The 23,722-nt window shown below is 42.3% G+C and overlaps 1 protein-coding gene across 13 annotated transcripts in view; it reads left to right on the forward strand.

Moving 5' to 3' along the window:
• Positions 1 to 4,249: 4,249 nt before the first annotated feature.
• Positions 4,250 to 23,722, forward strand: part of CCDC90B (coiled-coil domain containing 90B) — a 31,403-nt gene continuing 11,930 nt past the window's right edge. For 10 of the 13 annotated variants that reach the window (XM_025286247.3, XR_003109567.3, XR_003109568.3 and 7 more), the window contains exons 1-3: positions 4,557 to 4,775; positions 19,708 to 19,827; positions 21,869 to 21,972. In XM_025286247.3, coding sequence (XP_025142032.1) covers positions 4,694 to 4,775; positions 19,708 to 19,827; positions 21,869 to 21,972 — 306 coding nt within the window. In that variant the 5' untranslated portion in view covers positions 4,557 to 4,693. Of the gene's footprint in view, positions 4,776 to 19,707; positions 19,828 to 21,868; positions 21,973 to 23,722 lie in introns of all 13 variants that reach the window. The other 3 variants (XR_006641119.1, XR_003109574.3, XR_006551299.2) reach the window with 3 other exon arrangements.

The following is a 23,722-nucleotide window of genomic DNA, read 5'->3' on the forward strand; positions in this document are numbered from 1 at the left end:
GAAAAGTGTTTTATTGTTCAGTGAAGGGCAGGGATCATCAGGAACTATAAAGGGTCTGAGATCTTACCTATCTTTAAGATAATAAGTTAGCCTGCCACAGTTGCCTGGATGCTGGCAGAAGACCTGAGGCTAACAAACCACTTGAGCATCTGCGTATTTGCCTCAGTTCCCCTTCCCCTGAGTCTCATGGTGTGATGCAGATGGCCCTGGCATGTGCCTGAGTGTGCAGTGGATTGCATTACAGAGACGAACCTTGAGCTAGAAAAACCCAAATCTTTTATAATAGGCAGTAGACTTGAAGCCTTTCACTCCAGAGGGAGACACTGTACTTCCCAAGACTGTTCATTATACTGTCTTGCAAAGTTCTCTCGTCCTTAAAAAGAGAGCCCATCAGTGGTAACAATAACCCTGTATACGAGACAGCAAAAGAGACACTGATGTATAGAACAGTCTTTTGGACTCTGTGGGAGAGGAAGAGGGTGGGATGATTTGGGAGAATGGCATTGAAATATGTATAATATCATATATGAAACGAGTCGCCAGTCCAGGTTCGATGCACAATACTGGATGCTTGGGGCTGGTGCACTGGGACGACCCAGAGGGATGGTACGGGGAGGGAGGAGGGAGGAGGGTTCAGGATGGGGAACACATGTATACCTGTGGCAGATTCATTTTGATATATGGCAAAACCAATACAATATTGTAAAGTTAAATAAAATAAAATTAAAAAAAGAAAAAAAAAAGAGAAAGCCCATAACCAAAGGCAGACAGGCCTCTGTGCACGAGCCATGCAGAGTCTTGACAGACCTGTAGAGAGCGGCCTCCCAACGTTGAGCAAAGTCAACAGGCTTTAGTACTAAAAATAGCTGCAACTCATTGAGTATTTATATGTACCATATACTGTGCTAAGTATTTTATCTGCATTAGCTCCTTTATTCCTCTTAACACACGAGAAAATATTAACACGTTTACGGAAAAATATTTTTTATCAAATAAAACTTTCAGCAGACAAATAATAGGAGCAGTGGAGAGTTTGGGAACACAAGAGCGTTAGGCAGGTCTCACATGCATGCTCAGTCACTTCAGTTGTGTCCAGCTCTTTGCGACCCCATGCACTGTGGCCCACCAGGCTCCTCTGTCTATGGGAATCTCCAGGCAAGAACAGAGGAGTGAGTTGCCATGCCCCCCTCCAGGGGATCTTCCCAACCCAGGGATCAAACCATGGCTCTTACATCTCCTGCGTTGGCAGGTGAGTTCTTTACCATTAGCGCCACCTGGGCTGCCCGGTCTCAGTTCAGGTCAGTCGCTCAGTTGTGTCCGACTCTTTGAGACCCGACGGACTGCAGCATGCCAGAGGCCTCCCTGTCCATCACCAAATCACAGAGTTTACTCAAATTCATGTCCATCGAGTCGGTGATGCCATCCAGCCATCTCATCCTCTGTCGTCCCCTTCTCCTCCTGCCCCTAATCTTTCCCAGCATCAGGGTCTTTTCAAATGAGTCAGTTCTTCACATCAGGTGGTCAAAGTATTGGAGTTTCAGCTTCAGCATCAGTCCTTCCACTGAATATTCAGCACTGATTTCCTTTAGGATAGACTGGTTGGATCTCCTTGCTGTCCAAGGGACTCAGGAAGTGGCTAAATCTATTAGCTGAATACCACCTGGACTCATTCCATCTGCTATCCCTGCTCCTGCCTCTGTACTTCTTTGGCAAAATGAGGCTGTGTGGGCTCCCAAATTCACTTGCTGTAGTTCCAGCAAACTTCAGAAGATGATTAAGAATCCCTGAATTCAATTGCTAATTCCACAAAAAGGAATATGATTGGCCCCAACATCAACACTGTGTATGTACGTTGGGGAGAGAATTTTATAGTAATACAAATAATAATATGTATTAATATTAAAGAGGTACACTTTTTCATAACCATTATTGAATTTAAGGTAAATAAAAATTTTGTGTTCTCACTGGTCTGTATCTTCCAGTATACTGAGAGCTCCTAAAGAGCAGCTGGAGTTATTTTTATTAATAATACCTGTTGACTTTACTTATATCATTTAAGAGACTTAAAATCATATTGGGACTATATTTATATATGTACATAAATTAAACATTTTCTTGTCACTAAGTTTTTTTAACACTTAATAATTGCATAATATTCCAATTAGGATTATTTCTGCAGGTTACTGAATCATTTTGAATATTTTGATTATTTCTGTGCTGTGCTTAGTCACTCAGTCGTGTCCAACTCTTTGCCACCCCACGGATTGTAGCCCACCAAGCTCCCCTGTCCATGGGGATTCTCCAGGCAAGATTACTGGAGTGGATTGCCATGCCCTCCTCCAGGGGATCTTCCCAACCCAGGGATCAAACCCAGGTCTCCAGCATTGCAGGCAGATTCTTTACCATCTGAGCCACCAGATTATTTCTAATATGTCATTATTATAAATAACACTGCAAGAGCTAAAATTTAAAAAAAATTTTAGCGTCAAGGACTTCCCTGGTGGCCCAGGGGCTAAGACGCTGCGTTCCCAATGGAGGGCCCCCAGGTTCAATCCCTGGTCTGGGAACTAGATCCCGCATGCTGCAATTAAAATATCCCTTGTGCAGCCAAATAAATAAATAATACTAAAAACTTAAAAAAAAAATCTTAGCTACAAGGTAATTTAGAGTAAATTCTTAGAAGTGAAACTTGCTATTCAATTTTTAGAGTTTATATATTATTACATTGTTTTCCAAATACGTTGTACTAACATAAACTCCTGCCAGTAGCTTGAGCGACCGTATCTGATGGTTTATTTGGTAGAACTGATCATTATTTTTTAGAAAATCTTTAACAGGTAATAATGGTATAGCCTTCTGTTTTACTTTTTTTTTTTTTTAACTGTGAGATTAAACTCTTTTTGAGGAGGGGTTGTTCTTCGTTTTTCAATTTTTAAATAATCACTTAAATTTCCTCTCCATACACTGTTAAAGCCCTGTCAGGAGTTGTGTTCTTTTCTGTTTTCCCCCTACTTTAAACTTTTCATTTTGCATTGGGTAGATGTTTTTGAACTGTGGTGTTGGAGAAGACTCTTGAGAGTCCCTTGGACTCAAGGAGATCCAACCAGTCCATTCTAAAGGAGATCAGCCCTGGGTGTTCTTTGGAAGGAATGATGCTAAAGCTGAAACTCCAGTACTTTGGCCACCTCATGCGAAGGGTTGACTCATTGGAAAAGACTCTGATGCTGGGAGGGATGGGGGACAGGAGGAGAAGGGGACGACAGAGGATGAGATGCCTGGATGGCATCACCAACTCGATGGACGTGTTTGAGCGAACCCCGGGAGTTGGTGATGGACAGGGAGGCCTGGCGTGCTGCGATTCATGGGGTCACAAAGAGTCGGACACGGCTGAGCGCCTGAACTGAACTGAACTGATAGCCGGTTAACAATGTTGTGGTAGTTTCAGTTGTACAGCGAAGGGACTCCTGTTCTTTTAATGTGTCTCAGTGCTTAGAACTGTGCTTGTCATGCGGCTGACACAAAGCTCTGAAAACAAATCCGTGGATTGAGTGGTAACTTTACATTCTTTTAAGCATAATTAAGCCACTAAAACCTGACGATTGTTTACCACTTTGTTGTTTTGTTAGTTGCTCAGTGTGTCCAACTCTTAGCGACCCCATGGGCTGTAGCCCACCAGGCTCTTCTGTCCGTGGGATTCTCCAGGCAAGAGTACTGGAGTGGGTTGCCATGCCCTCCTCCAGGGGATCTTCCCCACCCAGGGACTGAACCCAGGTTTCCCGCATTGCGGGCAGATTCTTTACCGTTTAAGCTAAGAGAGAAGAATTTAAAAGAATACATCCCCGCATCTGAACTCCACAACTACTGTGGGCTGCTGTTTTCAACACTTTACCATGTGGGGAAAACTGGAGTAACTGAGGTCTGAGCGAGATAAAATGGTGATATATAAATCAGGTCGTCCCAAGAAACGAGAGAATTCAATAGTGTTCTTGCCTGAAGAATCCCTGGACAGAGGAGCCTGGTTGGAGGCCCTCTATAGGGTCGCACAGAGTCGGACACGACTGAAGCGACTTAGCAGCAGCCGCAGCGGCAGCAGCAGCAGCAAGACAGCAACTAAACCAAATAAATATGGTCCTCCCGTACACTAGAGGGCGAAGCGGCAAGATTTGCTGCAGCAAGAAATGAGAAACGAGAGCCTCCGGGGAACTACACTTCTCAGAAGTGCTCTGCGCAACTCCCGGCATGCTCAGCGCCCAAGCCCTGCACGTCCCAGGTTGCCGCGGGGTTGGACGTTACGCTGTCGTCCACTAACCCAAACTGCTGATGCCTCTGGCTCTCCGGCGGGAGTCGGCCGTTTAGCTGTACGCCTCACTGCCAGGGTACAGGCGCCGGGAGTTTCTCAAACAAGATTCCGCTTCTTAGGGCGGTAACGGCGTGCATGGGGTGGGGTGGGGCGGTGAGAGAAGCGGAGCCGCTGTAAACCATGCTAGTGAGCTGCGAGTCCGTCTATGGAGAGGGCCAACTTCGCGAGACCGCGAGCAGTTCGAGCCTGTGCCGGGAAGCTCCCAAGCGACGCCACGGGCCGAAAACTACATTTCCCGGCATCCTCTTGGCGCCAGAACTACGTTGCCCGAAAGGCTGAGCGCGATTCGCTCCGTTTTCTCACCCGGCTGCCTCCGGCTGGAAAACCCGTGAAATGTGGGGCCGCTGGGTTCGTCCGCTCCTGCGTTCTGAGGTTTCGAGCCCCTGTGGGCGTTTTTCTTCGGCCCTGCGAAGAGGTGAGAAAGGCACCGTGTCGGCCGAAGCCTGTGTTCGCTGTGGGGAGGTGGGGCCGGTGCCGGCTTGGGCGAGAGGAAGGCGAGGGTGCTGCCGCCTCCCTCCAGCCCGCTCCGGGTCCTGGCGACCCTGCTGCCGAGCCTCGCCCCGAGGAGTTGAGGCGGGAGGCTCGAGGGCCGAGAACGCGAGCGCGAGCGTTCGAAGGCCTGTCTTCCCGCCTGGCTCCGAAGGCCTGTCTTCCCGCCTGGCTCTTTCGCTCGAGCCCCGCCAGGTGTCTCTCTGAACCCTTCTCTGTCAAGGGTCGTCCCCGCCCCCTCGCAGGTGTGTAGTTTGTGCCCGGAGAGGGCCGTCACCTTTCGCGGTTTGTTCAAACTTAGACTGTGTTACTCGGGTGCCTACCTCGAGCCCAGGTCATTTGGTAATCTACAGCGCACGTTTCACTTCAGTTCAGTTCAGTTCAGTCGCTCAGTCGTGTCCAACTCTTGGCGACCCCATGAATCGCAGCACGCCAGGCCTCCCTGTCCATCACCAACTCCCGGAGTTCACTCAGACGCACGTCCTTCGAGTCGGTGATGCCATCCAGCCATCTCATCCTCTGTCGTCCCCTTCTCCTCCTGCCCCCAATCCCTCCCAGCATCAGGGTCTTTTCCAATGAGTCAACTCTTCGCATGAGGTGGCCAAAGTACTGGAGTTTCAGCTTTAGCATCATTCCTTCCAAAGAACACCCAGGGCTGATCTGCTTTAGAATGGACTGGTTGGATCTCCTTGCAGTCCAAGGGACTCTCAAGAGCCTTCTCCAACACCACAGTTCAAAAGCATCAATTCTTCGGCGCTCACCTTGCTTCACAGTCCAACTCTCACATCCATACATGACCACAGGAAAAACCATAGCCTTGACTAGACGGACCTTTGTTGGCAAGGTACTGTCTCTGCTTTTGAATATGCTATCTAGGTTGGTCATAACTTTCCTTCCAAGGAGTAAGCGTCTTTTAATTTCATGGCTGCAGTCACCATCTGCAGTGATTTTGGAGCCCAAAAAAATAAAGTCTGACACTGTTTCCACTGTTTCCCCATCTATTTCCCATGAAGTGATGGGACCGGATGCCATTATCTTTGTTTTCTGAATGTTGAGCTTTAAGCCAACTTTTTCACTCTCCTCTTTCACCTTCACCAAGACGCTTTTTAATTCAGGTCCACTTTATTTTCGCTGTAGTTTTCCGTACTCGGGAGCAAACTCCGAGAGAATGACAGGGAAGCCTGGCGTGCTGCAGCCCGTGGGGTCTCAACGAGACGGACTCGACTGAGCGACTGAACAACAAACGCTTTATTTACACTGTGGTTTTCAATACTTGGCAATCGCCTTTCAAGAAAAAGGAACGTGATCACGGGAAGCTACTGTGGTTGACGGGCAGGTGTGCCTGTCACCAGTGTGTGCTGGACAACCGAATTTATTGAGAGTCGTTTCCAGAATCTTTTCCCCACAATTTTTAAACCCTTTGGGGTTGTCTGCAGAGTAGGCACTTAGTACTAACCTCAGCGTTCTCTATTCACCTTAAATCTTAAGTGCTGGGGGAACCGGGATGCCAGCACCACAACTTTGTGCTGTTTTGCTCGTTTCATTTTAGTCACACAGCAAGACTGCAGTTATTGACACCACCACCCCCCACCACCCCCCATCTCTAAGACTGCTGTTTAGTGCCCAGGGTCCTTGGCACGGTATATGTTCTTACTTAGGACGAGCTGGTTGGATGCATCACAGACACAATGGACATGAGTGAGCAAGCTGCGGGGATGGTGAAGGACAGGGAAATCTGGCATGCCGCAGTCCATTGGGTTGCAAAAAGTTGGACACAACTGAGCGACTGAACAACAATAAAGGTATTTAGTTTGTGTGTGTGTTTAGTCGCTCAGTCGTGTCCAACTCTTTTGAGACCCCATGGAGTTTAGCATACATACACATTATGATGGACTGTACAAAACGGACATTTTTTGAACCCTGGGAAATTGCCCCAGTCTCAATTTTTTGTAAACGTTCAGAGCTAATATAATTTGGGTCCCTCATCACTAAACAAATATTTATTGAATGTTTACTGTGTTCAAGCAGTTTAAGCTTGCCTCAAGTCAGTAATCAAGGAATTTGAAGACCTTGACCTCTGACTCAGGGAAGGATCTTAGTTTTCATCTAGTTAAATTACCGTTTTAAAGATAAAATAAGGCACAGGAAGATGTTGTGTAAGTTTTGTGACCACTGGTGCTGGTTTCCTCAGTTCAGTTCAGTTGCTCAGTCGTGTCCGACTCTTGGCGACCCCATGAATCGCAGCACACCAGGCCTCCCTGTCCATCACCAACTCCCGGAGTTCACCCAGACTCACGTCCATTGAGTCAGTGATGCCATCCAGCCATCTCATCTTCTGTCGTCCCCTTCTCCTCTTGCCCCCAATCCCTCCCAGCATCAGAGTCTTTTCCAGTGAGTCAACTCTTCGCATGAGGTGGCCAAAGTACTGGAGTTTCAGCTTTAGCATCATTCCTTCCAAAGAAATCCCAGGGCTGATCTCCTTCAGAATGGACTGGTTGGACCTCCTTGCAGTCCAAGGGACTCTCAAGAGTCTTCTCCAACACCACGGTTCAAAAGCATCAATTCTTCGGCGCTCAGCCTTCTTCACAGTCCAACTCTCACATCCATACGTGACCACAGGAAAAACCATAGCCTTGACTAGACGGACCTTTGTTGGCAAAGTAATGTCTCTGCTTTTGAATATGCTATCTAGGTTGGTCATAACTTTCCTTCCAAGGAGTAAGCGTCTTTTAATTTCATGGCTGCAGTCACCATCTGCAGTGATTTTGGAGCCCAAAAAAATAAAGTCTGACACTGTTTCCACTGTTTCCCCATCTATTTCCCATGAAGTGATGGGACCGGATGCCATTATCTTTGTTTTCTGAATGTTGAGCTTTAAGCCAACTTTTTCACTCTCCTCTTTCACCTTCACCAAGACGCTTTTTAATTCAGGTCCACTTTATTTTCGCTGTAGTTTTCCGTACTCGGGAGCAAACTCCGAGAGAATGACAGGGAAGCCTGGCGTGCTGCAGCCCGTGGGGTCTCAACGAGACGGACTCGACTGAGCGACTGAACAACAAACGCTTTATTTACACTGTGGTTTTCAATACTTGGCAATCGCCTTTCAAGAAAAAGGAACGTGATCACGGGAAGCTACTGTGGTTGACGGGCAGGTGTGCCTGTCACCAGTGTGTGCTGGACAACCGAATTTATTGAGAGTCGTTTCCAGAATCTTTTCCCCACAATTTTTAAACCCTTTGGGGTTGTCTGCAGAGTAGGCACTTAGTACTAACCTCAGCGTTCTCTATTCACCTTAAATCTTAAGTGCTGGGGGAACCGGGATGCCAGCACCACAACTTTGTGCTGTTTTGCTCGTTTCATTTAGTCACACAGCAAGACTGCAGTTATTGACACCACCACCCCCCACCACCCCCCATCTCTAAGACTGCTGTTTAGTGCCCAGGGTCCTTGGCACGGTATATGTTCTTACTTAGGACGAGCTGGTTGGATGCATCACAGACACAATGGACATGAGTGAGCAAGCTGCGGGGATGGTGAAGGACAGGGAAATCTGGCATGCCGCAGTCCATTGGGTTGCAAAAAGTCGGACACAACTGAGCGACTGAACAACAATAAAGGTATTTAGTTTGTGTGTGTGTTTAGTCGCTCAGTCGTGTCCAACTCTTTTGAGACCCCATGGAGTTTAGCATACATACACATTATGATGGACTGTACAAAACGGACATTTTTTGAACCCTGGGAAATTGCCCCAGTCTCAATTTTTTGTAAACGTTCAGAGCTAATATAATTTGGGTCCCTCATCACTAAACAAATATTTATTGAATGTTTACTGTGTTCAAGCAGTTTAAGCTTGCCTCAAGTCAGTAATCAAGGAATTTGAAGACCTTGACCTCTGACTCAGGGAAGGATCTTAGTTTTCATCTAGTTAAATTACCGTTTTAAAGATAAAATAAGGCACAGGAAGATGTTGTGTAAGTTTTGTGACCACTGGTGCTGGTTTCCTCAGTTCAGTTCAGTTGCTCAGTCGTGTCCGACTCTTGGCGACCCCATGAATCGCAGCACACCAGGCCTCCCTGTCCATCACCAACTCCCGGAGTTCACCCAGACTCACGTCCATTGAGTCAGTGATGCCATCCAGCCATCTCATCTTCTGTCGTCCCCTTCTCCTCTTGCCCCCAATCCCTCCCAGCATCAGAGTCTTTTCCAGTGAGTCAACTCTTCACATGAGGTGGCCAAAGTACTGGAGTTTCAGCTTTAGCATCATTCCTTCCAAAGAAATCCCAGGGCTGATCTCCTTCAGAATGGACTGGTTGGACCTCCTTGCAGTCCAAGGGACTCTCAAGAGTCTTCTCCAACACCACGGTTCAAAAGCATCAATTCTTCGGTGCTCAGCCTTCTTCACAGTCCAACTCTCACATCCATACGTGACCACAGGAAAAACCATAGCCTTGACTAGACGGACCTTTGTTGGCAAAGTAATGTCTCTGGTTTTGAATATGCTATCTAGGTTGGTCATAACTTTCCTTCCAAGGAGTAAGCGTCTTTTAATTTCATGGCTGCAGTCACCATCTGCAGTGATTTTGGAGCCCAAAAAAATAAAGTCTGACACTGTTTCCACTGTTTCCCCATCTATTTCCCATGAAGTGATGGGACCGGATGCCATGATCTTCGTTTTCTGAATGTTAAGCTTTAAGCCAACTTTTTCACTCTCCACTTTCACTTTCATCAAGAGGCTTTTGAGTTCCTCTTCACTTTCTGCCAGGAGGGTGGTGTCATCTGCATATCTAAGGTGATTGACATTTCTCCCGGCAGTCTTGATTCCAGCTTGTGCTTCTTCCAGTCCAGCGTTTCTCATGATGTACTCTGCATAGAAGTTAAATAAGCGGGGTGATAATATACAGCCTTGACGTACTCCTTTTCCTATTTGGAACCAGTCTGTTGTTCCATGTCCAGTTCTAACTGTTGCTTCCTGACCTGCATACAGATTTCTCAAGAGGCAGATCAGGTGGTCTGGTATTCCCATCTCTTTCAGAATTTTCCACAGTTTATTGTGATCCACACAGTCAAAGGCTTTGGCATAGTCAGTAAAGCAGAAATAGATGTTTTTCTGGAACTCTCTTGCTTTTTCCATGATCCAGCGGTTTCCTAGTTAATTACTATTTCTCTTACTTAGCAGAACATCAAAAACACTGAGCTTCTAAAAACAGATTTTTCTGGCTGTCCCTGAGAAGTCAGTCACTGGATGTGGAGTCCATAGATCTTGTGTTAGTTTATTATTTAATACATTAATCCTGATCATCTTGATGGAACTAGCAAAGCATATGTCAACAGACCAGCATGTAAAAATATATATTAATAATCAGCTATGTCACTGAAGTGTTGCAACTCTAAAGTTAGTAATATTTTTTAATTTTTAAATTTAATTCAAGTATAGTTGATTTACAAGGTTGTGTTAGTTTCGGCAATGGTGTTATATATATACACATCTATACTATATGTTCTTTTTCAGATTCTTTTCCATTATACTTTATTTCTGTTTTGAAAATTTTTATTGAAACACAGTTGATTTGATTTTATACATAGCAATTTGTATCTGCTAATGCCAAACCCTTAATTTATCCCTTCTCACACTCATTCCCCGTAAGTTTCTTTTCTATGTCTGTGAGCCTGCTTCTGTTTTGTAAGTAAGTTTGTTTGTATCATTTATTAGATGCTACATGTAAGTGATACCATATGATAGTTATCATTCTCTGGTTTACTTCATTTAGTATGATAGTCTCTAGGTCCATCCATGTTGCTGCAGATGGCATTATTCCATACTTTTTTATAGCTGAGTAATATTCCATTTTGTATATAATCTCTTTTTTTGTTTAAAAATTCCTTTTACATTTTTATTAGAATATAGTTGATTTACAGTGTTGCGTTAGTTTCCGCTGTATAGCACAGTGAATTATTCACACGTGTGTGTGCTGTCTCTTTAGTTGTGTCTGACCCTTTGTGATCCTATGAACTGTAGCCCCACTGGGCTCCTGTGTCCATTGGATTCTCTAGGCAAGAATACTGGAGTGAGTTGCCATGCACTCTTCCAGGGGATCTTCCTAACCCAGGGGTCAAACCTGAGTCTCTCAAGTTTCCTGCATTGGCAGGTGGATTCTTTACCATTAGCACCACCTGGGGAGCCCCTATAGCTATACATATATCCACTCTTTTCTAGATTCTATAGGTCAGTGTGGAGTATTGAGTTCCCTGTGCTATACAGTAGGCTCTTATTAGTATCTGTTTTATATATAGTAGTATATATATGTCAATCCTAATCTCCCGATTTATCCTTCCCCTCTCCCCACTGGTAACCACAAGTTTGTTTTCTGCACCTTTTTCTGTTCTATAAATAAGTTCATTTGCTCCATTTTCTTAAATTCCACATATAAGCAATATCATACAATATTTGTCTTTGTGTCACTTAGTATGACATTTTCTAGGTACATGCATGTTGTTGCAAATGGCATTATTTCCCTTTTTTATGACTGAGTAGTATTCTGAAACCATTTTGAGTATTTTCTTGTGTAGGGAGTGTTCTAATTTCATTGATTTACTAGGTTTCCCAACACCACTTGCTGAAGAGACTCTCTTTTTCCCGTTGTGTATTCTTGCATCAGTTGTCAAAGATAATTCATCATAGGGCTGTGGGTTTGTTTCCGGGCTCCGTGTCCTGCTCCGGTGACCCGTGTGTCTGTTGCTGTGCCAGTGCCACACTGTTGGGATTTCTGTAGCTTCAGAGTATTGTTTGAGGTCTCAGAGGGTTATGCCTCCAGCTTTGTTGTTTTTCTTCAGGATTAATTTGGCAATTCTGAGGGGTTTGTGTGCATGTGTGTGTGTGGTTCTATATAAATTTTAAAATTTATATAGAAATTGTTCTAGTTCTGTGAAAAATGTCATGGGTAATTTGGTAGGGATCGTATTAAATCTGTATATTGCTTTGGATAGTATGGTCATTTTAATGATATTCTTTTAATCCAAGAGCATGGGATTTCTTTCCATTTCTTTGAATCACCTTCAGTTTTATTAGTGTTTTATAATTCTCAGCATATAACTCTTTCACCTCCTTGGTCAAGTTTATCCCTAAGTTTTGTTTTGTTTTTATTTTTTTGATGCGGCTTTTAAAAGGACTGTTTTCTGACTTTCCTTTTCTGATATTTCATTGTTAGTGTAAAGAAATGCACATTGATTGGTGTGTGTTGAACCATCTTTGTGTTCCTGCTGCTAAGTCACTTCAGTGTGTCCGACTCTGTGCGACCCCAGAGGGCAGCCCACCTGGCTCCGCCGTCCCCGGGACTCTCCAGGCAAGAACACTGGAGTGGGTTGCCATTTCCTTCTCCAATGCATGAAAGCGAAAAGTGAAAGTGAAGTCACTCAGTCGTGTCCGACTCCTAGCGACCCCATGGACCGCAGCCCACCAGGCTCCCCTGTCCATTGGATTTTCCAGGCAAGAGTACTGGAGTGGGGTGCCATTGCCTTCTCCGTGTGTTCCTGAGTGAAACCAATTTGATCATGATATATGATCCTTTTATGTGTTGTTGGATCCAGTTTGCTAATATTTTGTTTTGAGAATTTCTGCATCTATATTCATCAGAAATACTGGCCTGTAATTTTCCTTTTTGGTAATGTCTTTGTCTGGTTTTGGTATCAGGGTGATAGTGACTTCATAGGATGACCTTTGGAGTGTTCCCTCTTCTTCAGTCTTTTGGAAGAGTTTGAGAAGGATCAGTATAAGTTCTTCTTTGTATATTTGGTAGAATTCTCCAGTGTAACCATCCCATCCTGAACTTTTGTTTGCAGGGAGTGTTTTTAATTATACATTCTGATTCACATATAAGCAGTTGTTTTGTTCATATTATCTCTTGATTCAGTTTTGGGGGCTCCGTGTTTCTAGAAACTTGTTCACTTCTAGGTTGTCCAGTTTATTGGCATATAATTATTCAAAGTATTCTCTTACAGTTTTTTGTATTTCTGCAGTTTCAGTTGTTATTTCTCCTCTTTCATTTTTTTTTTCTGTTTATCTGGATCCTCTCCCTTTTCTTCTTGGTGAGTCTGGCCAGATTTGTTGATATTGTTTATCCTTTCAAAAAACCAACTTTTGGGGGTTTTTTTGTTTGTTTTAGATTATTCTTATCTTATTTTGTTTTGACCACACCACATGACTTGTGGGAATTCTAACCAGTGGACCACCAGAGAATTCCGCATTTTCTTTGATCTTTATTATTTACTTCCTCCTACTGACTTTAGGTTTTGTTTGCTCTTCTTTTTCTAATTCTTTTAGGTGGTGGCTTAGGTTGTTTGAAATTTCTCGTTTTCTTGTCTGTCTTCTTTTTTTTTTTTTTTTTTTTTGAGGAAGGCCTGTTTCTCTGTGAACTTCTCTCTTAGAGCTGCTTTTGCTGTATCCATAGATTTTGCTTGGTTGTGTTTTCATTATCATTTGTCTCAAGGTATTTTTATATTTCCCTTTTGATTTCATTGTTGACCTTTTTTTTTAGTAGCATATTATTTATTCTCCATGTAATCTTTTCCTTCTCTTCCCCCCCTACCCCAGGGTTGATTGCTAATTTCTTAGCATAATTGGTCAAAAAAGATGCTTGAAATAATTTCTATCCTCTTAAATTTATTGAGGTTTGTTTTGTATCCTAATACATGGTCTGTCCTAGAGAATATTCCATGTGTGCTTGAAACTCATGTGTGTGGGGGGATGTAATATCCCAAAGATATCAGTTGCTTCTAACTGTTCTGTTGTGTTCTTGAGGACCTCTGTTGCGTTACTGATTTTCTGTGTGGAAGGTCTGCCCACTGATGTCAGTGCGTGTTAAAGTCTTCTGCTGTTACTGTACTCCTGCCAGTTTCTCAATTGTGACAGTATTTGTTTTATGTATTAGGTGCTCCTATATTGGGTGTACATATGTTAGCTAGTGTAATATCATTTTATTGACCCTTTTATCATCATATATAGTGTCCTTTATCCTTCGTTACAGCCTTTGTTTTAAAGTCATTTCTGTCTGATAGTTTTGCTGCTCCTGCCTTCTTGTCATTTCCATTTGCATGAAGTGTCTTTTTCCATCCCCACCCTTTCAGTCTGTGTGTGTCTTTGCCCTAAAGTAGGTTTCTTGTAGACAACATAATGTTGGTTGTTGTTTTATTATCCATTCTGCCACTCTTAAGTCTTTTAATTGGAGCATTTAGTCCATTGCCATTTAAGGTAATTATTGATAGATATGTATGTATTGCCATTTTAAACCTTGTTTTCCAGTTGACTTTGTATTTGTTTCTTTCTTGCTTTTTGTGTTTCCTTTTGTGGCTTGATGGTTTTCTTTTGTATTATGCTTGACTACCTTTCTTCTTGGTGTTTGTGAATCTATTGTATGGTTTTGATTTGTGGTTACCTGGTTTCCAAGTTTGTTAATCCATTACGGTATCTTCTTTCTTTAGACTGGTAGTCATATAAGCTCAAACACGGTCTAAAAGATCAACATTTTCATATTCCCTTTGCCCGCATTTTGTGATTTTGATGTCCTATTTTTATGTCTTCATGGTTATCCTTTTCTGTTCATTGTAGTTATAGTTACTTTTGAAAGGTTGTTGCTGAGCAGTGAAAGACACGGGGATTCTTGGCCTATGGAGGAGAAGAATTAAACCTGGGGCCAGGGACGAGGCTTGATAGCTCAGAGCTTTTGTGTGATAAAGTTTTATTAAAGTATAAAAGAGATAGACAAAGCTTCTGACATAGACATCAGAAGGGAGCAGAAAGAGTGCCCCCCTGCTAGTCTTTAGCCAGATGTTTTACAGCTACCAGCAGACTGCTAATTAGAGAAAGGAAATGTCTCAAAACTCAGAAACTGGCACCAGGCCCCTCACCCACAGCATACATTTTGAGATAACATTGGCACAAGGTGAGTTGTCCCAGGCCATAAAATGATTGACATGAATCTTGAAGAAAGGCAGGTTTCCAAGCAAATACAGTCCCACTAACATAGCTTAAGAGAACAATTGCATGAGTAAGACGTACTGGTTTGTCATGTTGGTTCTGAGTCTTAGTTGAATAGTTTAAGACAAACATTTTGGAAGAAAAATGCATTGGTTAGCTCAAGGTTTGAGAAAAGTTTAGGTGTAACTAAATATTGTTATGGCAATATAGAATTTTAAAAGAAACCTCTTTTTAAATTTGTGTAAAGAAAGGGGGGGAAATCTAGCACTTGTTTGTTTCCTCCTGCCGCTTGAGAGAGAGAGAGAAAATGTCTGACACTTGCAGCCTGTTTCCTCTGTTTGAAGACCCCTGGCCTTCCTGCCTGTTACCGTCTCACTTTATTAAATTTTTCTTCTTAATCTGTGTACTGGTTTATTTAAGTGATTTACTTTCCTAGTGTTGAGCTTCTCTTTTCTCTAGATTCCTGCTTCTCTATTTAGGAACTTTTTTTTTTTTTTTTTTTTTTTTAGGATAGGTCTAGTGTTGCTGTATTCCTTTAGTTTTTGCTTGTCTGAGGAATTCTTTCTCTCTCCTTCTATTCTGAATGGTAATACTGCTAGGTAGAGTATCCTAGGTTGCACGGTTTTCCCTCACTTTGAATATATCTTGCCACCAGAGAAATAAGCCAGTAGCCTTAAGGGGGTTCCCTTATACCTAATTCTTTTTCTTTTGCTGCCCTTAAAGTCCTCTTTTTACCTTTTGCCATTTTAATTATAAAGTATCTTGGTGCAGGTCTCTTTATCTTGGTTGGGATCCTCTGTGCTTCCAGTATTTGGATATCTGTTTCCTTCTTTAGGTTTGGGAGGTTTTGGGCCATAATTTTTTCAATTTTTCAAATACATTTTCAGTCCCCTTTTCTCTTTCTCCTCCTCCTAGGATCCTTATAATGCACAGATTGCCATACTTTATATTATCCATAGGTCTTTAGTTGCTTTCATCTTTCTTCATTTGTCTTTTTGTCTGCTGTTTTGATTGGGTGAGTCCCAGTATTCCATCTTCCAGATCCCTTCTTTGTTCTGCATTATTTAGTTTATTCCTTTAGTTTGGTTTTCATCTCAGCAAATGAGTTTTCTAATCTAATTGCTCCTGAGCTTGCAAAGACACCAGTATCATAAGTCTGCCAGTCACGCATCTGTGGAGACGTGCTCAGATTTCAGCCCTGCCTCTGGGTGTGGGCAGCTTGCTGGCACTTGTGTGTTCCCCACGCTAGTCGAGTCAGAGCCACACCTGCTGTGAGCATGCCGAAACCGAGGCTGCCCCTCCCCTCGCTCTTGGATTTACCGTGGGGCTTCTGTGGCAGACCAGGCTTCATCCAGTGCACACTTGCAGTTGCGACCCAGACCACACTCCAGCCCCTCTGGACTGACAGGGCAGTCCTCTCCAGAATCTGTCCGCCCCCAGGCGCACCGGCAGATGCGTGTCTCAGGCTGGGGGCGAGTGAGGTGGCCAGGACCAGCTCTACCTGCCTTCTGCAGGCCTCTGCTGCTCTCTTCTCTGAGCCTCTGCAGCACCTTCTCTGTCCCAGCTGATTGCCTAGCCAGTGAAGGGGGTTCCCAGAGTGAGGGAACTTTTTTTCTTGCACCGGTTCCATCCCAGTTCTTTTCTTTCTCTCTCTCTTCCCCTTTAATCCCACCACAGTACATGATGACCTTTCTTGAAACTTTGACTGTATGAGATAATGCTAGTGTTCAGTGAGTGTTTTGTGAGAATTGTGTGTTCTGTGAGCTCTACCCTCTTCTATTTTGCATCTTGATGTCTCCCCTAAGATAAAATATTCTTCATTTGGGCCATCTAAGAAATGATTCTGTTTCTTTGCATGTGATTTACACATAACTCGCATGTCCACACAAAATATTACAAGCCAGCTGCCTCTGCAGGTTTACTACTTAGGAAAGAAAGCAGACCACTGTCAGAGTGAGGGAGGAAGAAGAGCAGCAGCTATGTTTGGGCTCCACAGTTTGCTTCAGTTTTATGTTTTTTATTCTACTTTCTTTGAAGAGCTAGAAAACGCACACAATACAAATGTTGAAGAGCATATTCATTTTGTTACTGTTTTCATAGAACTTGGACCAATAGTGGCTGCTTTGACTTAGAAATCTGACTGCATTAGTCCTGCCTGTTAAGATTTTAAAGCATTATAGGCTTGGACTATACCTCAAAACTACTACACAAGTAGCTCTAAAACTTATATTTAGGTATATTTATTTTTCAAAATCTTCATGGCCGAATCTGATACACAAATAAGGTTGAGAACCACTGGTCTATAGGAGAAACTCTAAATACCGTTGCACTGCAAGCCATGATCCTCACAGTCTGGTCAGTCTAGTTTTCTCCTCCATTCGCCCTATTCCCTGTATCTACTCTCCTACCTTTGTAGCAGCATTATAGAACCTACCATTCTCCAGATTTTTTTTTTCAATCTTCCTGGATGTTTCATATATTTATATACACATAAACACACACATATATATGTGTGTATATATGTGTGTGTATACACACACACACATATATTTGTATGTATATAAGGAGAAAAGTCAAACCAATTCTAAGTAATTTCAATGCATTCCTGAATGAAGTTCAAGAATATTCATAATACAGATATATCCACCACCAAACAAGGTAACAATCTTTTTAGCATCCAATCAGAAATCACCAAGCATGAAAAAATCATAACCCCGTATTGAAGATGAAAGATCAACCATTTGAAACCAAGCTAGAACTGACAGATGGAAGAATTAGCAGATATGAACATGTTTAAAAATTTAGCAGATAAGGAAAAGGTAAGACGGTCAAGCGCAGAAGTGGTGAATCATGGACAGGCCGCGCACGGAGTAGAATACTGGATTCTGACTGAAAGCTTGCCACCAGATGCAGCTGAATTGCCAGGTGCCATTCCCTGATACGGTTTTCATATGAGTCTGCAAGCAGTTGACTTATGGTCTCTGTGCAGTCAAGCCGCTGTTAATGGTAACTGGTATTTGCAGCCGCTCCCCAGCACTGGCATCACCACCTCACTTGTCCACCAGATCGTCCGGTGTTAGTTTCTCACAAGGAACCTAGACACCTCACACGCGCATTCACAGTAGGGTCTGCACTCCCACGAGGATAGAGCCTACTGCCACCCGATACGACAGGGGACAGAGCTCGGGTGGTAACGCGGGCAGGGGAGAGGCTGCAAACACAGATGATGCCTCGCTTGCCCACCTGCCTCCCCCTCCTGCCGTACGGCCTGGCACCCAGTCCGTGGCCTAGGGGTTGGGGCCCCTGTTCCAGATGGCACTCAAAGCCAGGGAGATTGCTGACCTCTGTGCTAATGTGTGTCTCTGTGTGTGTGCACACGTGCAAAATTGATCCACCTTTACATCTGCTTCCTTTTATATCTGGTTACCAGAACTCATCTGAGTACTTGAATGAATTAGTCTAAAGGACTGGACATTACTCTTTCATTATTTGAATTTAGAGTTTATGTTTAGATTAAAAAACAAAAAATCTGTTTCCTGCCTTCCAGTCTATAAAGTCAATGAAGACATCTGTTATGTCTGGTTTTGCTTATCATCCCCTGTGCCCAACACATGCCTAGCACTCAGATATTTTTTGACTGGCAAGATACATGGGAAGGAATCACATTTGCCATATACTATACTAGCAGAATAAGTGATACTTGAGGTTGCAGCTTTGTCTTTTAAGTGCCTAGATGTCTTAAGTGACTTAGGATAAAAAGGACAGCATGAGGAAACAGGGCGTTTCCAGTCTGAATCCCAATTCTGCCAGAGACTCTATGACCTTAGGCAAAACCTTAGGCTTTACTTTTCCTAGGCTTGATATTCTTATCTAAAAAGATGGATAATACCACCTGGCCTTGGTAGAATATAAAGTATCTAGTATAGTACCTTGTGTTTAACTGGTGTTTATGCTAATTAGCAGTTATTTTACTTAATACATAATAATAGCAATAAAGTTTTGTGTGGTCAGAGTTCACTTTTTAATAAAATCATCAGCAGTAGATAAAACAGGACCATTTTGTGTCTAGGTTAAAAATTGAGAGTTTATTGAAATAGGACATTTATTTCAAAACTAAGAAAAACTTCTTAGGTCTTTTATGTTGATACCACTAAATACTCCAGGATTTTAAATCCAGTTCACTGATTGGTTCAACAATAAAATATCATGACCCAACTAACTGCCAAGCACTGTTTTAGGTACTGTGCTCAGCTGCTAAGTCGTGTCTGACTCTTTGCAACCCCATGGACTGTCGCCCAGCAGGCTCAGGCTTTGTGCATGGGATTCTCTAGGCAGGAATACTGGAGTGGGTTGCCATTTCCTTCCCCAGTTTTAGGTGCTAGAGATACAGTAATGAAAACAGTCGAGGCCTCATGGAGCTGACATTCTGGTTCAGAGAGACGAACAGTAAATAAGGTAATTTCCAATTAGAACTAAGAACTGTGTAGGAAATAAAATGTGGATGTTTAAGAGTGGGAGGATAGAAAACTACTTTAGATGGGGGCATATGTATAAACAATTATTATAGCTCTATGAAAGACTTCTGAGGAGAGTTGGGCAGTTTTGTGGCAGTAATATCCAAAGTCCTTGATATATATTATATTATTTAAACTGACTCTTAAAATTTCAGAATACTAAAAGAAAACATATATTGATTGTTTTCTAGGTACAGAATAATGTTGGAGACTTTTTTCAGATAAAAGAACAATGGACTCAGGAGTTATCTTGCTTGAAATTACAGAATTCCTGAGCAGAAGAGCTGGAACTATATTATAGGTTTATGGGGGAAATGCTTTAGAAGCTAGAGTGTGATGCTTCTGTTACTACAGAAAAATAATTCTCTTTTCAGACTTCTTCACCACCAAAACCAAGGAAGGATATGATATGAGGCGAGTGGACATAACTCCTTTAGAACAAAGGAAATTAACTTTTGATACACATGCATTGGTTCTGGACTTGGAAGCTCATGGTGAGAAATGTGGATCCCTCTTGAAAGGAGAATGTTAACACTCATAATAGATTACCTAGTCAAGACAATATCACTGTTATCAACCATTACAAGTCATTATTTAAATATAAAACCTGTCCATAAGTACAGTATTTTAGTCATGAAAATGGTATAACTTAAAATATTTACTGAAAAGAGAAATGCTCAAGATATGTTCAGTGAAAACAGCATTGTATAAGATTACATGTACAGAATGATTCCAATTATGTACAAAAAACAACCATTGTTTCTAGGCTGATATTAAGTTCATGTGGAAGTACAAGCACAACAGAAAAAAAGAAAAACAAATTTTTATTTTCTATTAAAAATTAAAAAAATCAAAGAACAGTCACAAAAAATTATCAGATATCAAAACAGTTACTTAAAGTATGTGATACTATAGAAATAGAAGAGTTGACTTAAAGGAATAAAGTGGCACTCAGAAACGAGTGTGTGTGCATATATGAATATATATATCATTGTAAGGTGTGTGTGTGTGTGTGTGTGTGTGTATATATATATCTTAGAAAGCATTACAAATTAGGGAAAGGAAGGACTTTAATAAATGAGTTATGATAAATGACTGGCTATTGGAATGAATTTCTTTACTGAAAATAAATTCTAGATTGATTAAAAGCTAAATGTAAAAGAAAAAAGAAAACCGTAAAAAATATTATAGAAATATTTTTAGACTTTTATAGAGTAAGGAAGCAAGACATAAGACTGAAAGGCAATGAAAGTAAAGACATGTGACCACAGAAATATTTAAATCTGTGTATCAAAGGATATCTATAAGGTTAAAAATGTTAGCAACATAGGTGACAATGAGCCTGTTGCTTTAATATACAAAGAATTCATATGAATCAATAAGAAAAGTTAAGCAGTTTTATAGAAAAATGGACAGAGGCCATAAATAGCTCACAGAAAAATAAATATATGTAAAGATGTGCTGTGGTGCTTAGACGCTCAGTCGTGTTTGACTCTGCAGCCCTATGAACTGTAGCCCACCAGGCTCCTCTCTCCATGGGGATTCTCCAGGCAAGAATACTGGAGTGTTGCCATGCCTTCCTCCAGGGAATCTTCCCCACCCAGGGATCGAACCCAGGTCTCCTTCATTGCAGGCAAATTCTTTACTGTCTGAGCCTCCCAGGAAACTCAGAAGAATACTGGAGTGGGTAGCCTATCCCTTCTCCAGGGGATCTTCTGTACCCAGGGATCGAACCCAGGTCTCTTACATTACAGGTGGATTCTTCAACTACCAGGGAAGCCCATGTGTAAAGATATTTAAATGCAAGTTTTAAGTATAAAAAATAACAATGCAATGCCATTTTTATACCAATTATATACTTAAAAAAAAAAAAAAAAAAAAGACCAGTAATACCAATGTTGATGTAGATATGGGGAAATGGATCAGTGGAATTAAAATTGGAGAGTGCTTTTAGAGAGTAACTTAGTATAATCTGTTGTTTTTTAATTATAACCTTTTTGTTTTTTCAAAAGGCTTCAGTTGACCCTTGAACAACACAGAGGTTAGGGACACCGACTGCCTGCGCAGTTGAAAATCTGCCTGTAACTTTATAGTGGCCCTCTGTCCACAATTCCTCATCCATGGGTTCAACCAACCACCGATTGCATGGTATATTCATATTTACTATTGTGAAAAATCTGCATCTACATGGACCTGAGTGAGTGAGTGAAGTCGCTCAGTCGTGTCTGACTCTTTGCGACCCCATGGACTGTAGCCCACCAGGCTCCTCCATCCATGGGATTCTCCAGGCAAGAATACTGGAGTGGGGTGCTATTTCCTTCTCCAGGGAATCTTCCTGACCCAGAGATCGAACCCACGTCTCCTGTATTGCAGGCAGACGCTTTAACTCTGAGCCACCAGGGAAGTCTTAAGTGGACCTAGTCAGTTCAAATCCATGTTGTTCAGGAGTCAACTTTATGAAAATTTAAATGATGGAAGTCTTTGAGATGGATGTGCACTTTTTAAAAAATATAAATAACTATTTGCTGTTTATAGGATTTGACAAAGCACAAGCAGAAACAATTGTATCAGCATTAACCACTTTATCAAATGTCAGCCTCGATACTATCTATAAGGAGATGGTCACTCAAGCTCAGCAGGTAATATTTTCATTTTTATCACTTCTGATAGTCTCATTAAGATAATCTTTTTCATAACCCACCTTCCATACACACCTGCATCTTCCTTATTGTTCTCTCTAAAGGGACCAGAATCCTGTAGTAAAGTCAGTATCCAGAGAGATTGAGGAGTTAGAATGGTCATCACAGAATTACGGTAACACACAGAATGAAATTGTCAGATCTTTCATTGTGTAAGATAATTATTTTATTTGAGTCATGAGATGGTGGTAGACGGTTAGTGAAACAAGTTTTTCCCCATAGAAAGCCCACCACAGTACAGGAGCTGACCTCTTTACTGCAGTCATGTGTGTGTGCCGGCTAATTTTCACAAACTTGGAAAGCTACTTACAAGGCTGGGAAGTGTGAGTCACTTAGTCGTGTCCGACTCTTTGCGACCCCATGGGCTGTACCGTCCAGGCTCCTCTGTCCATGGAATTCTCCAGGCAAGACTACTGAAGTGGGTAGCCATACCACTTCTCCAGGGTATCTTCCCGGCCCAGAGATGGGACCCAGGTCTCCTGCATTGCAGGAGAAGCCCTGCATGGCTGGGAAGGACTTCATGTATCACCTGGCTAAGATGCTTTCCCACTCTGTTGTTTTCCTCTATTTCTTTGCATTTATCACTTAGGAAGTGATCTTTTTTCTCTCTCCTTACTATTCTTTATTATATTAATACAGAATAAGTATATTTATTCTGTAATAAAATGTTTATTAAAGATTAAAACAAAAATAATAATATAGTTAATGCCTTAGAAGTCCTTCATAGTCATACTTTTGGGGAACAAGACTGACAGCCCCTTGAAGCCACTTCTGTATGACTTCTGAGGTAATTCTCCTTAATATTTCTTTTTTTTTGAAGTATTTATTTATTTAGCTGTGTCAAGTCTTAGTTGCAGTGCACTGGCTCGGCAGTTGTGGCACACGGGCTCAGCTGCCCTAAGGCATGTGAGAGCTTCGTTCCCTGACCAGGGATCGAACCCACGTCCCCCCACACTGCAGGGCAGATTCTCAACCACTGGACCACCAGGGAGGTGCCCCTCATTCATATTTCAAGCATAACTGCATAAAAGATGATGGCTACGGATGCTATTACAGTCAGGGATGTCAACTGTACATAATAAAAAATACTTTTAATTTTATATAGGAATAATATTTAAAGCAAAACTTCTTGCACATTAGAACATTCATTAGAGTCACACTGTCCTGCTTCAGCCATTAGGTCCCTGTCTTATTACATTTATTGAGTGCTGCTGCTGCTAAGTCGCTTCAGTCATATCCGACTCTTTGCGACCCCATGGACTGCAGCCTACCAGGCTCCTCTGTCCATGGATTTTCCAGGCAAGAGTACTGGAGGGGGGTGCCATTGCCTTCTCCATTATTGAGTGCTAGCTGTGCTCCAAATATTACTGTGAACGTTTTATGTGCATTGTCTCATTTAATCCTGAGAACAGTGCTATAAGGTATAAGTAGTTATTTCCATTACACCAAAGAGGAGTTCAAAGTCATTAATAAATAACTTGCCCAGAGTCTCAGAGTAAATGACAGTATTTGGATTCAAACCCAGGCAATCTGACTCCAGAACTCACATTTTTAACTTCCACTCTATGTGACTGCCATCTGAGGGTTGCTTTTGGAGAAGATGTGTGCATTCCAGACCCTTGGAAGTCATTTCTTAGTTATGTGTCTGGAACTGTTATAGCCCATTTTCTAAAAGTCAAGTCAGTTTTGA

This window comes from Bubalus bubalis, chromosome 5 (genome assembly GCF_019923935.1).
Source record: "Bubalus bubalis isolate 160015118507 breed Murrah chromosome 5, NDDB_SH_1, whole genome shotgun sequence".
NCBI lineage: Eukaryota > Metazoa > Chordata > Mammalia > Artiodactyla > Bovidae > Bubalus > Bubalus bubalis.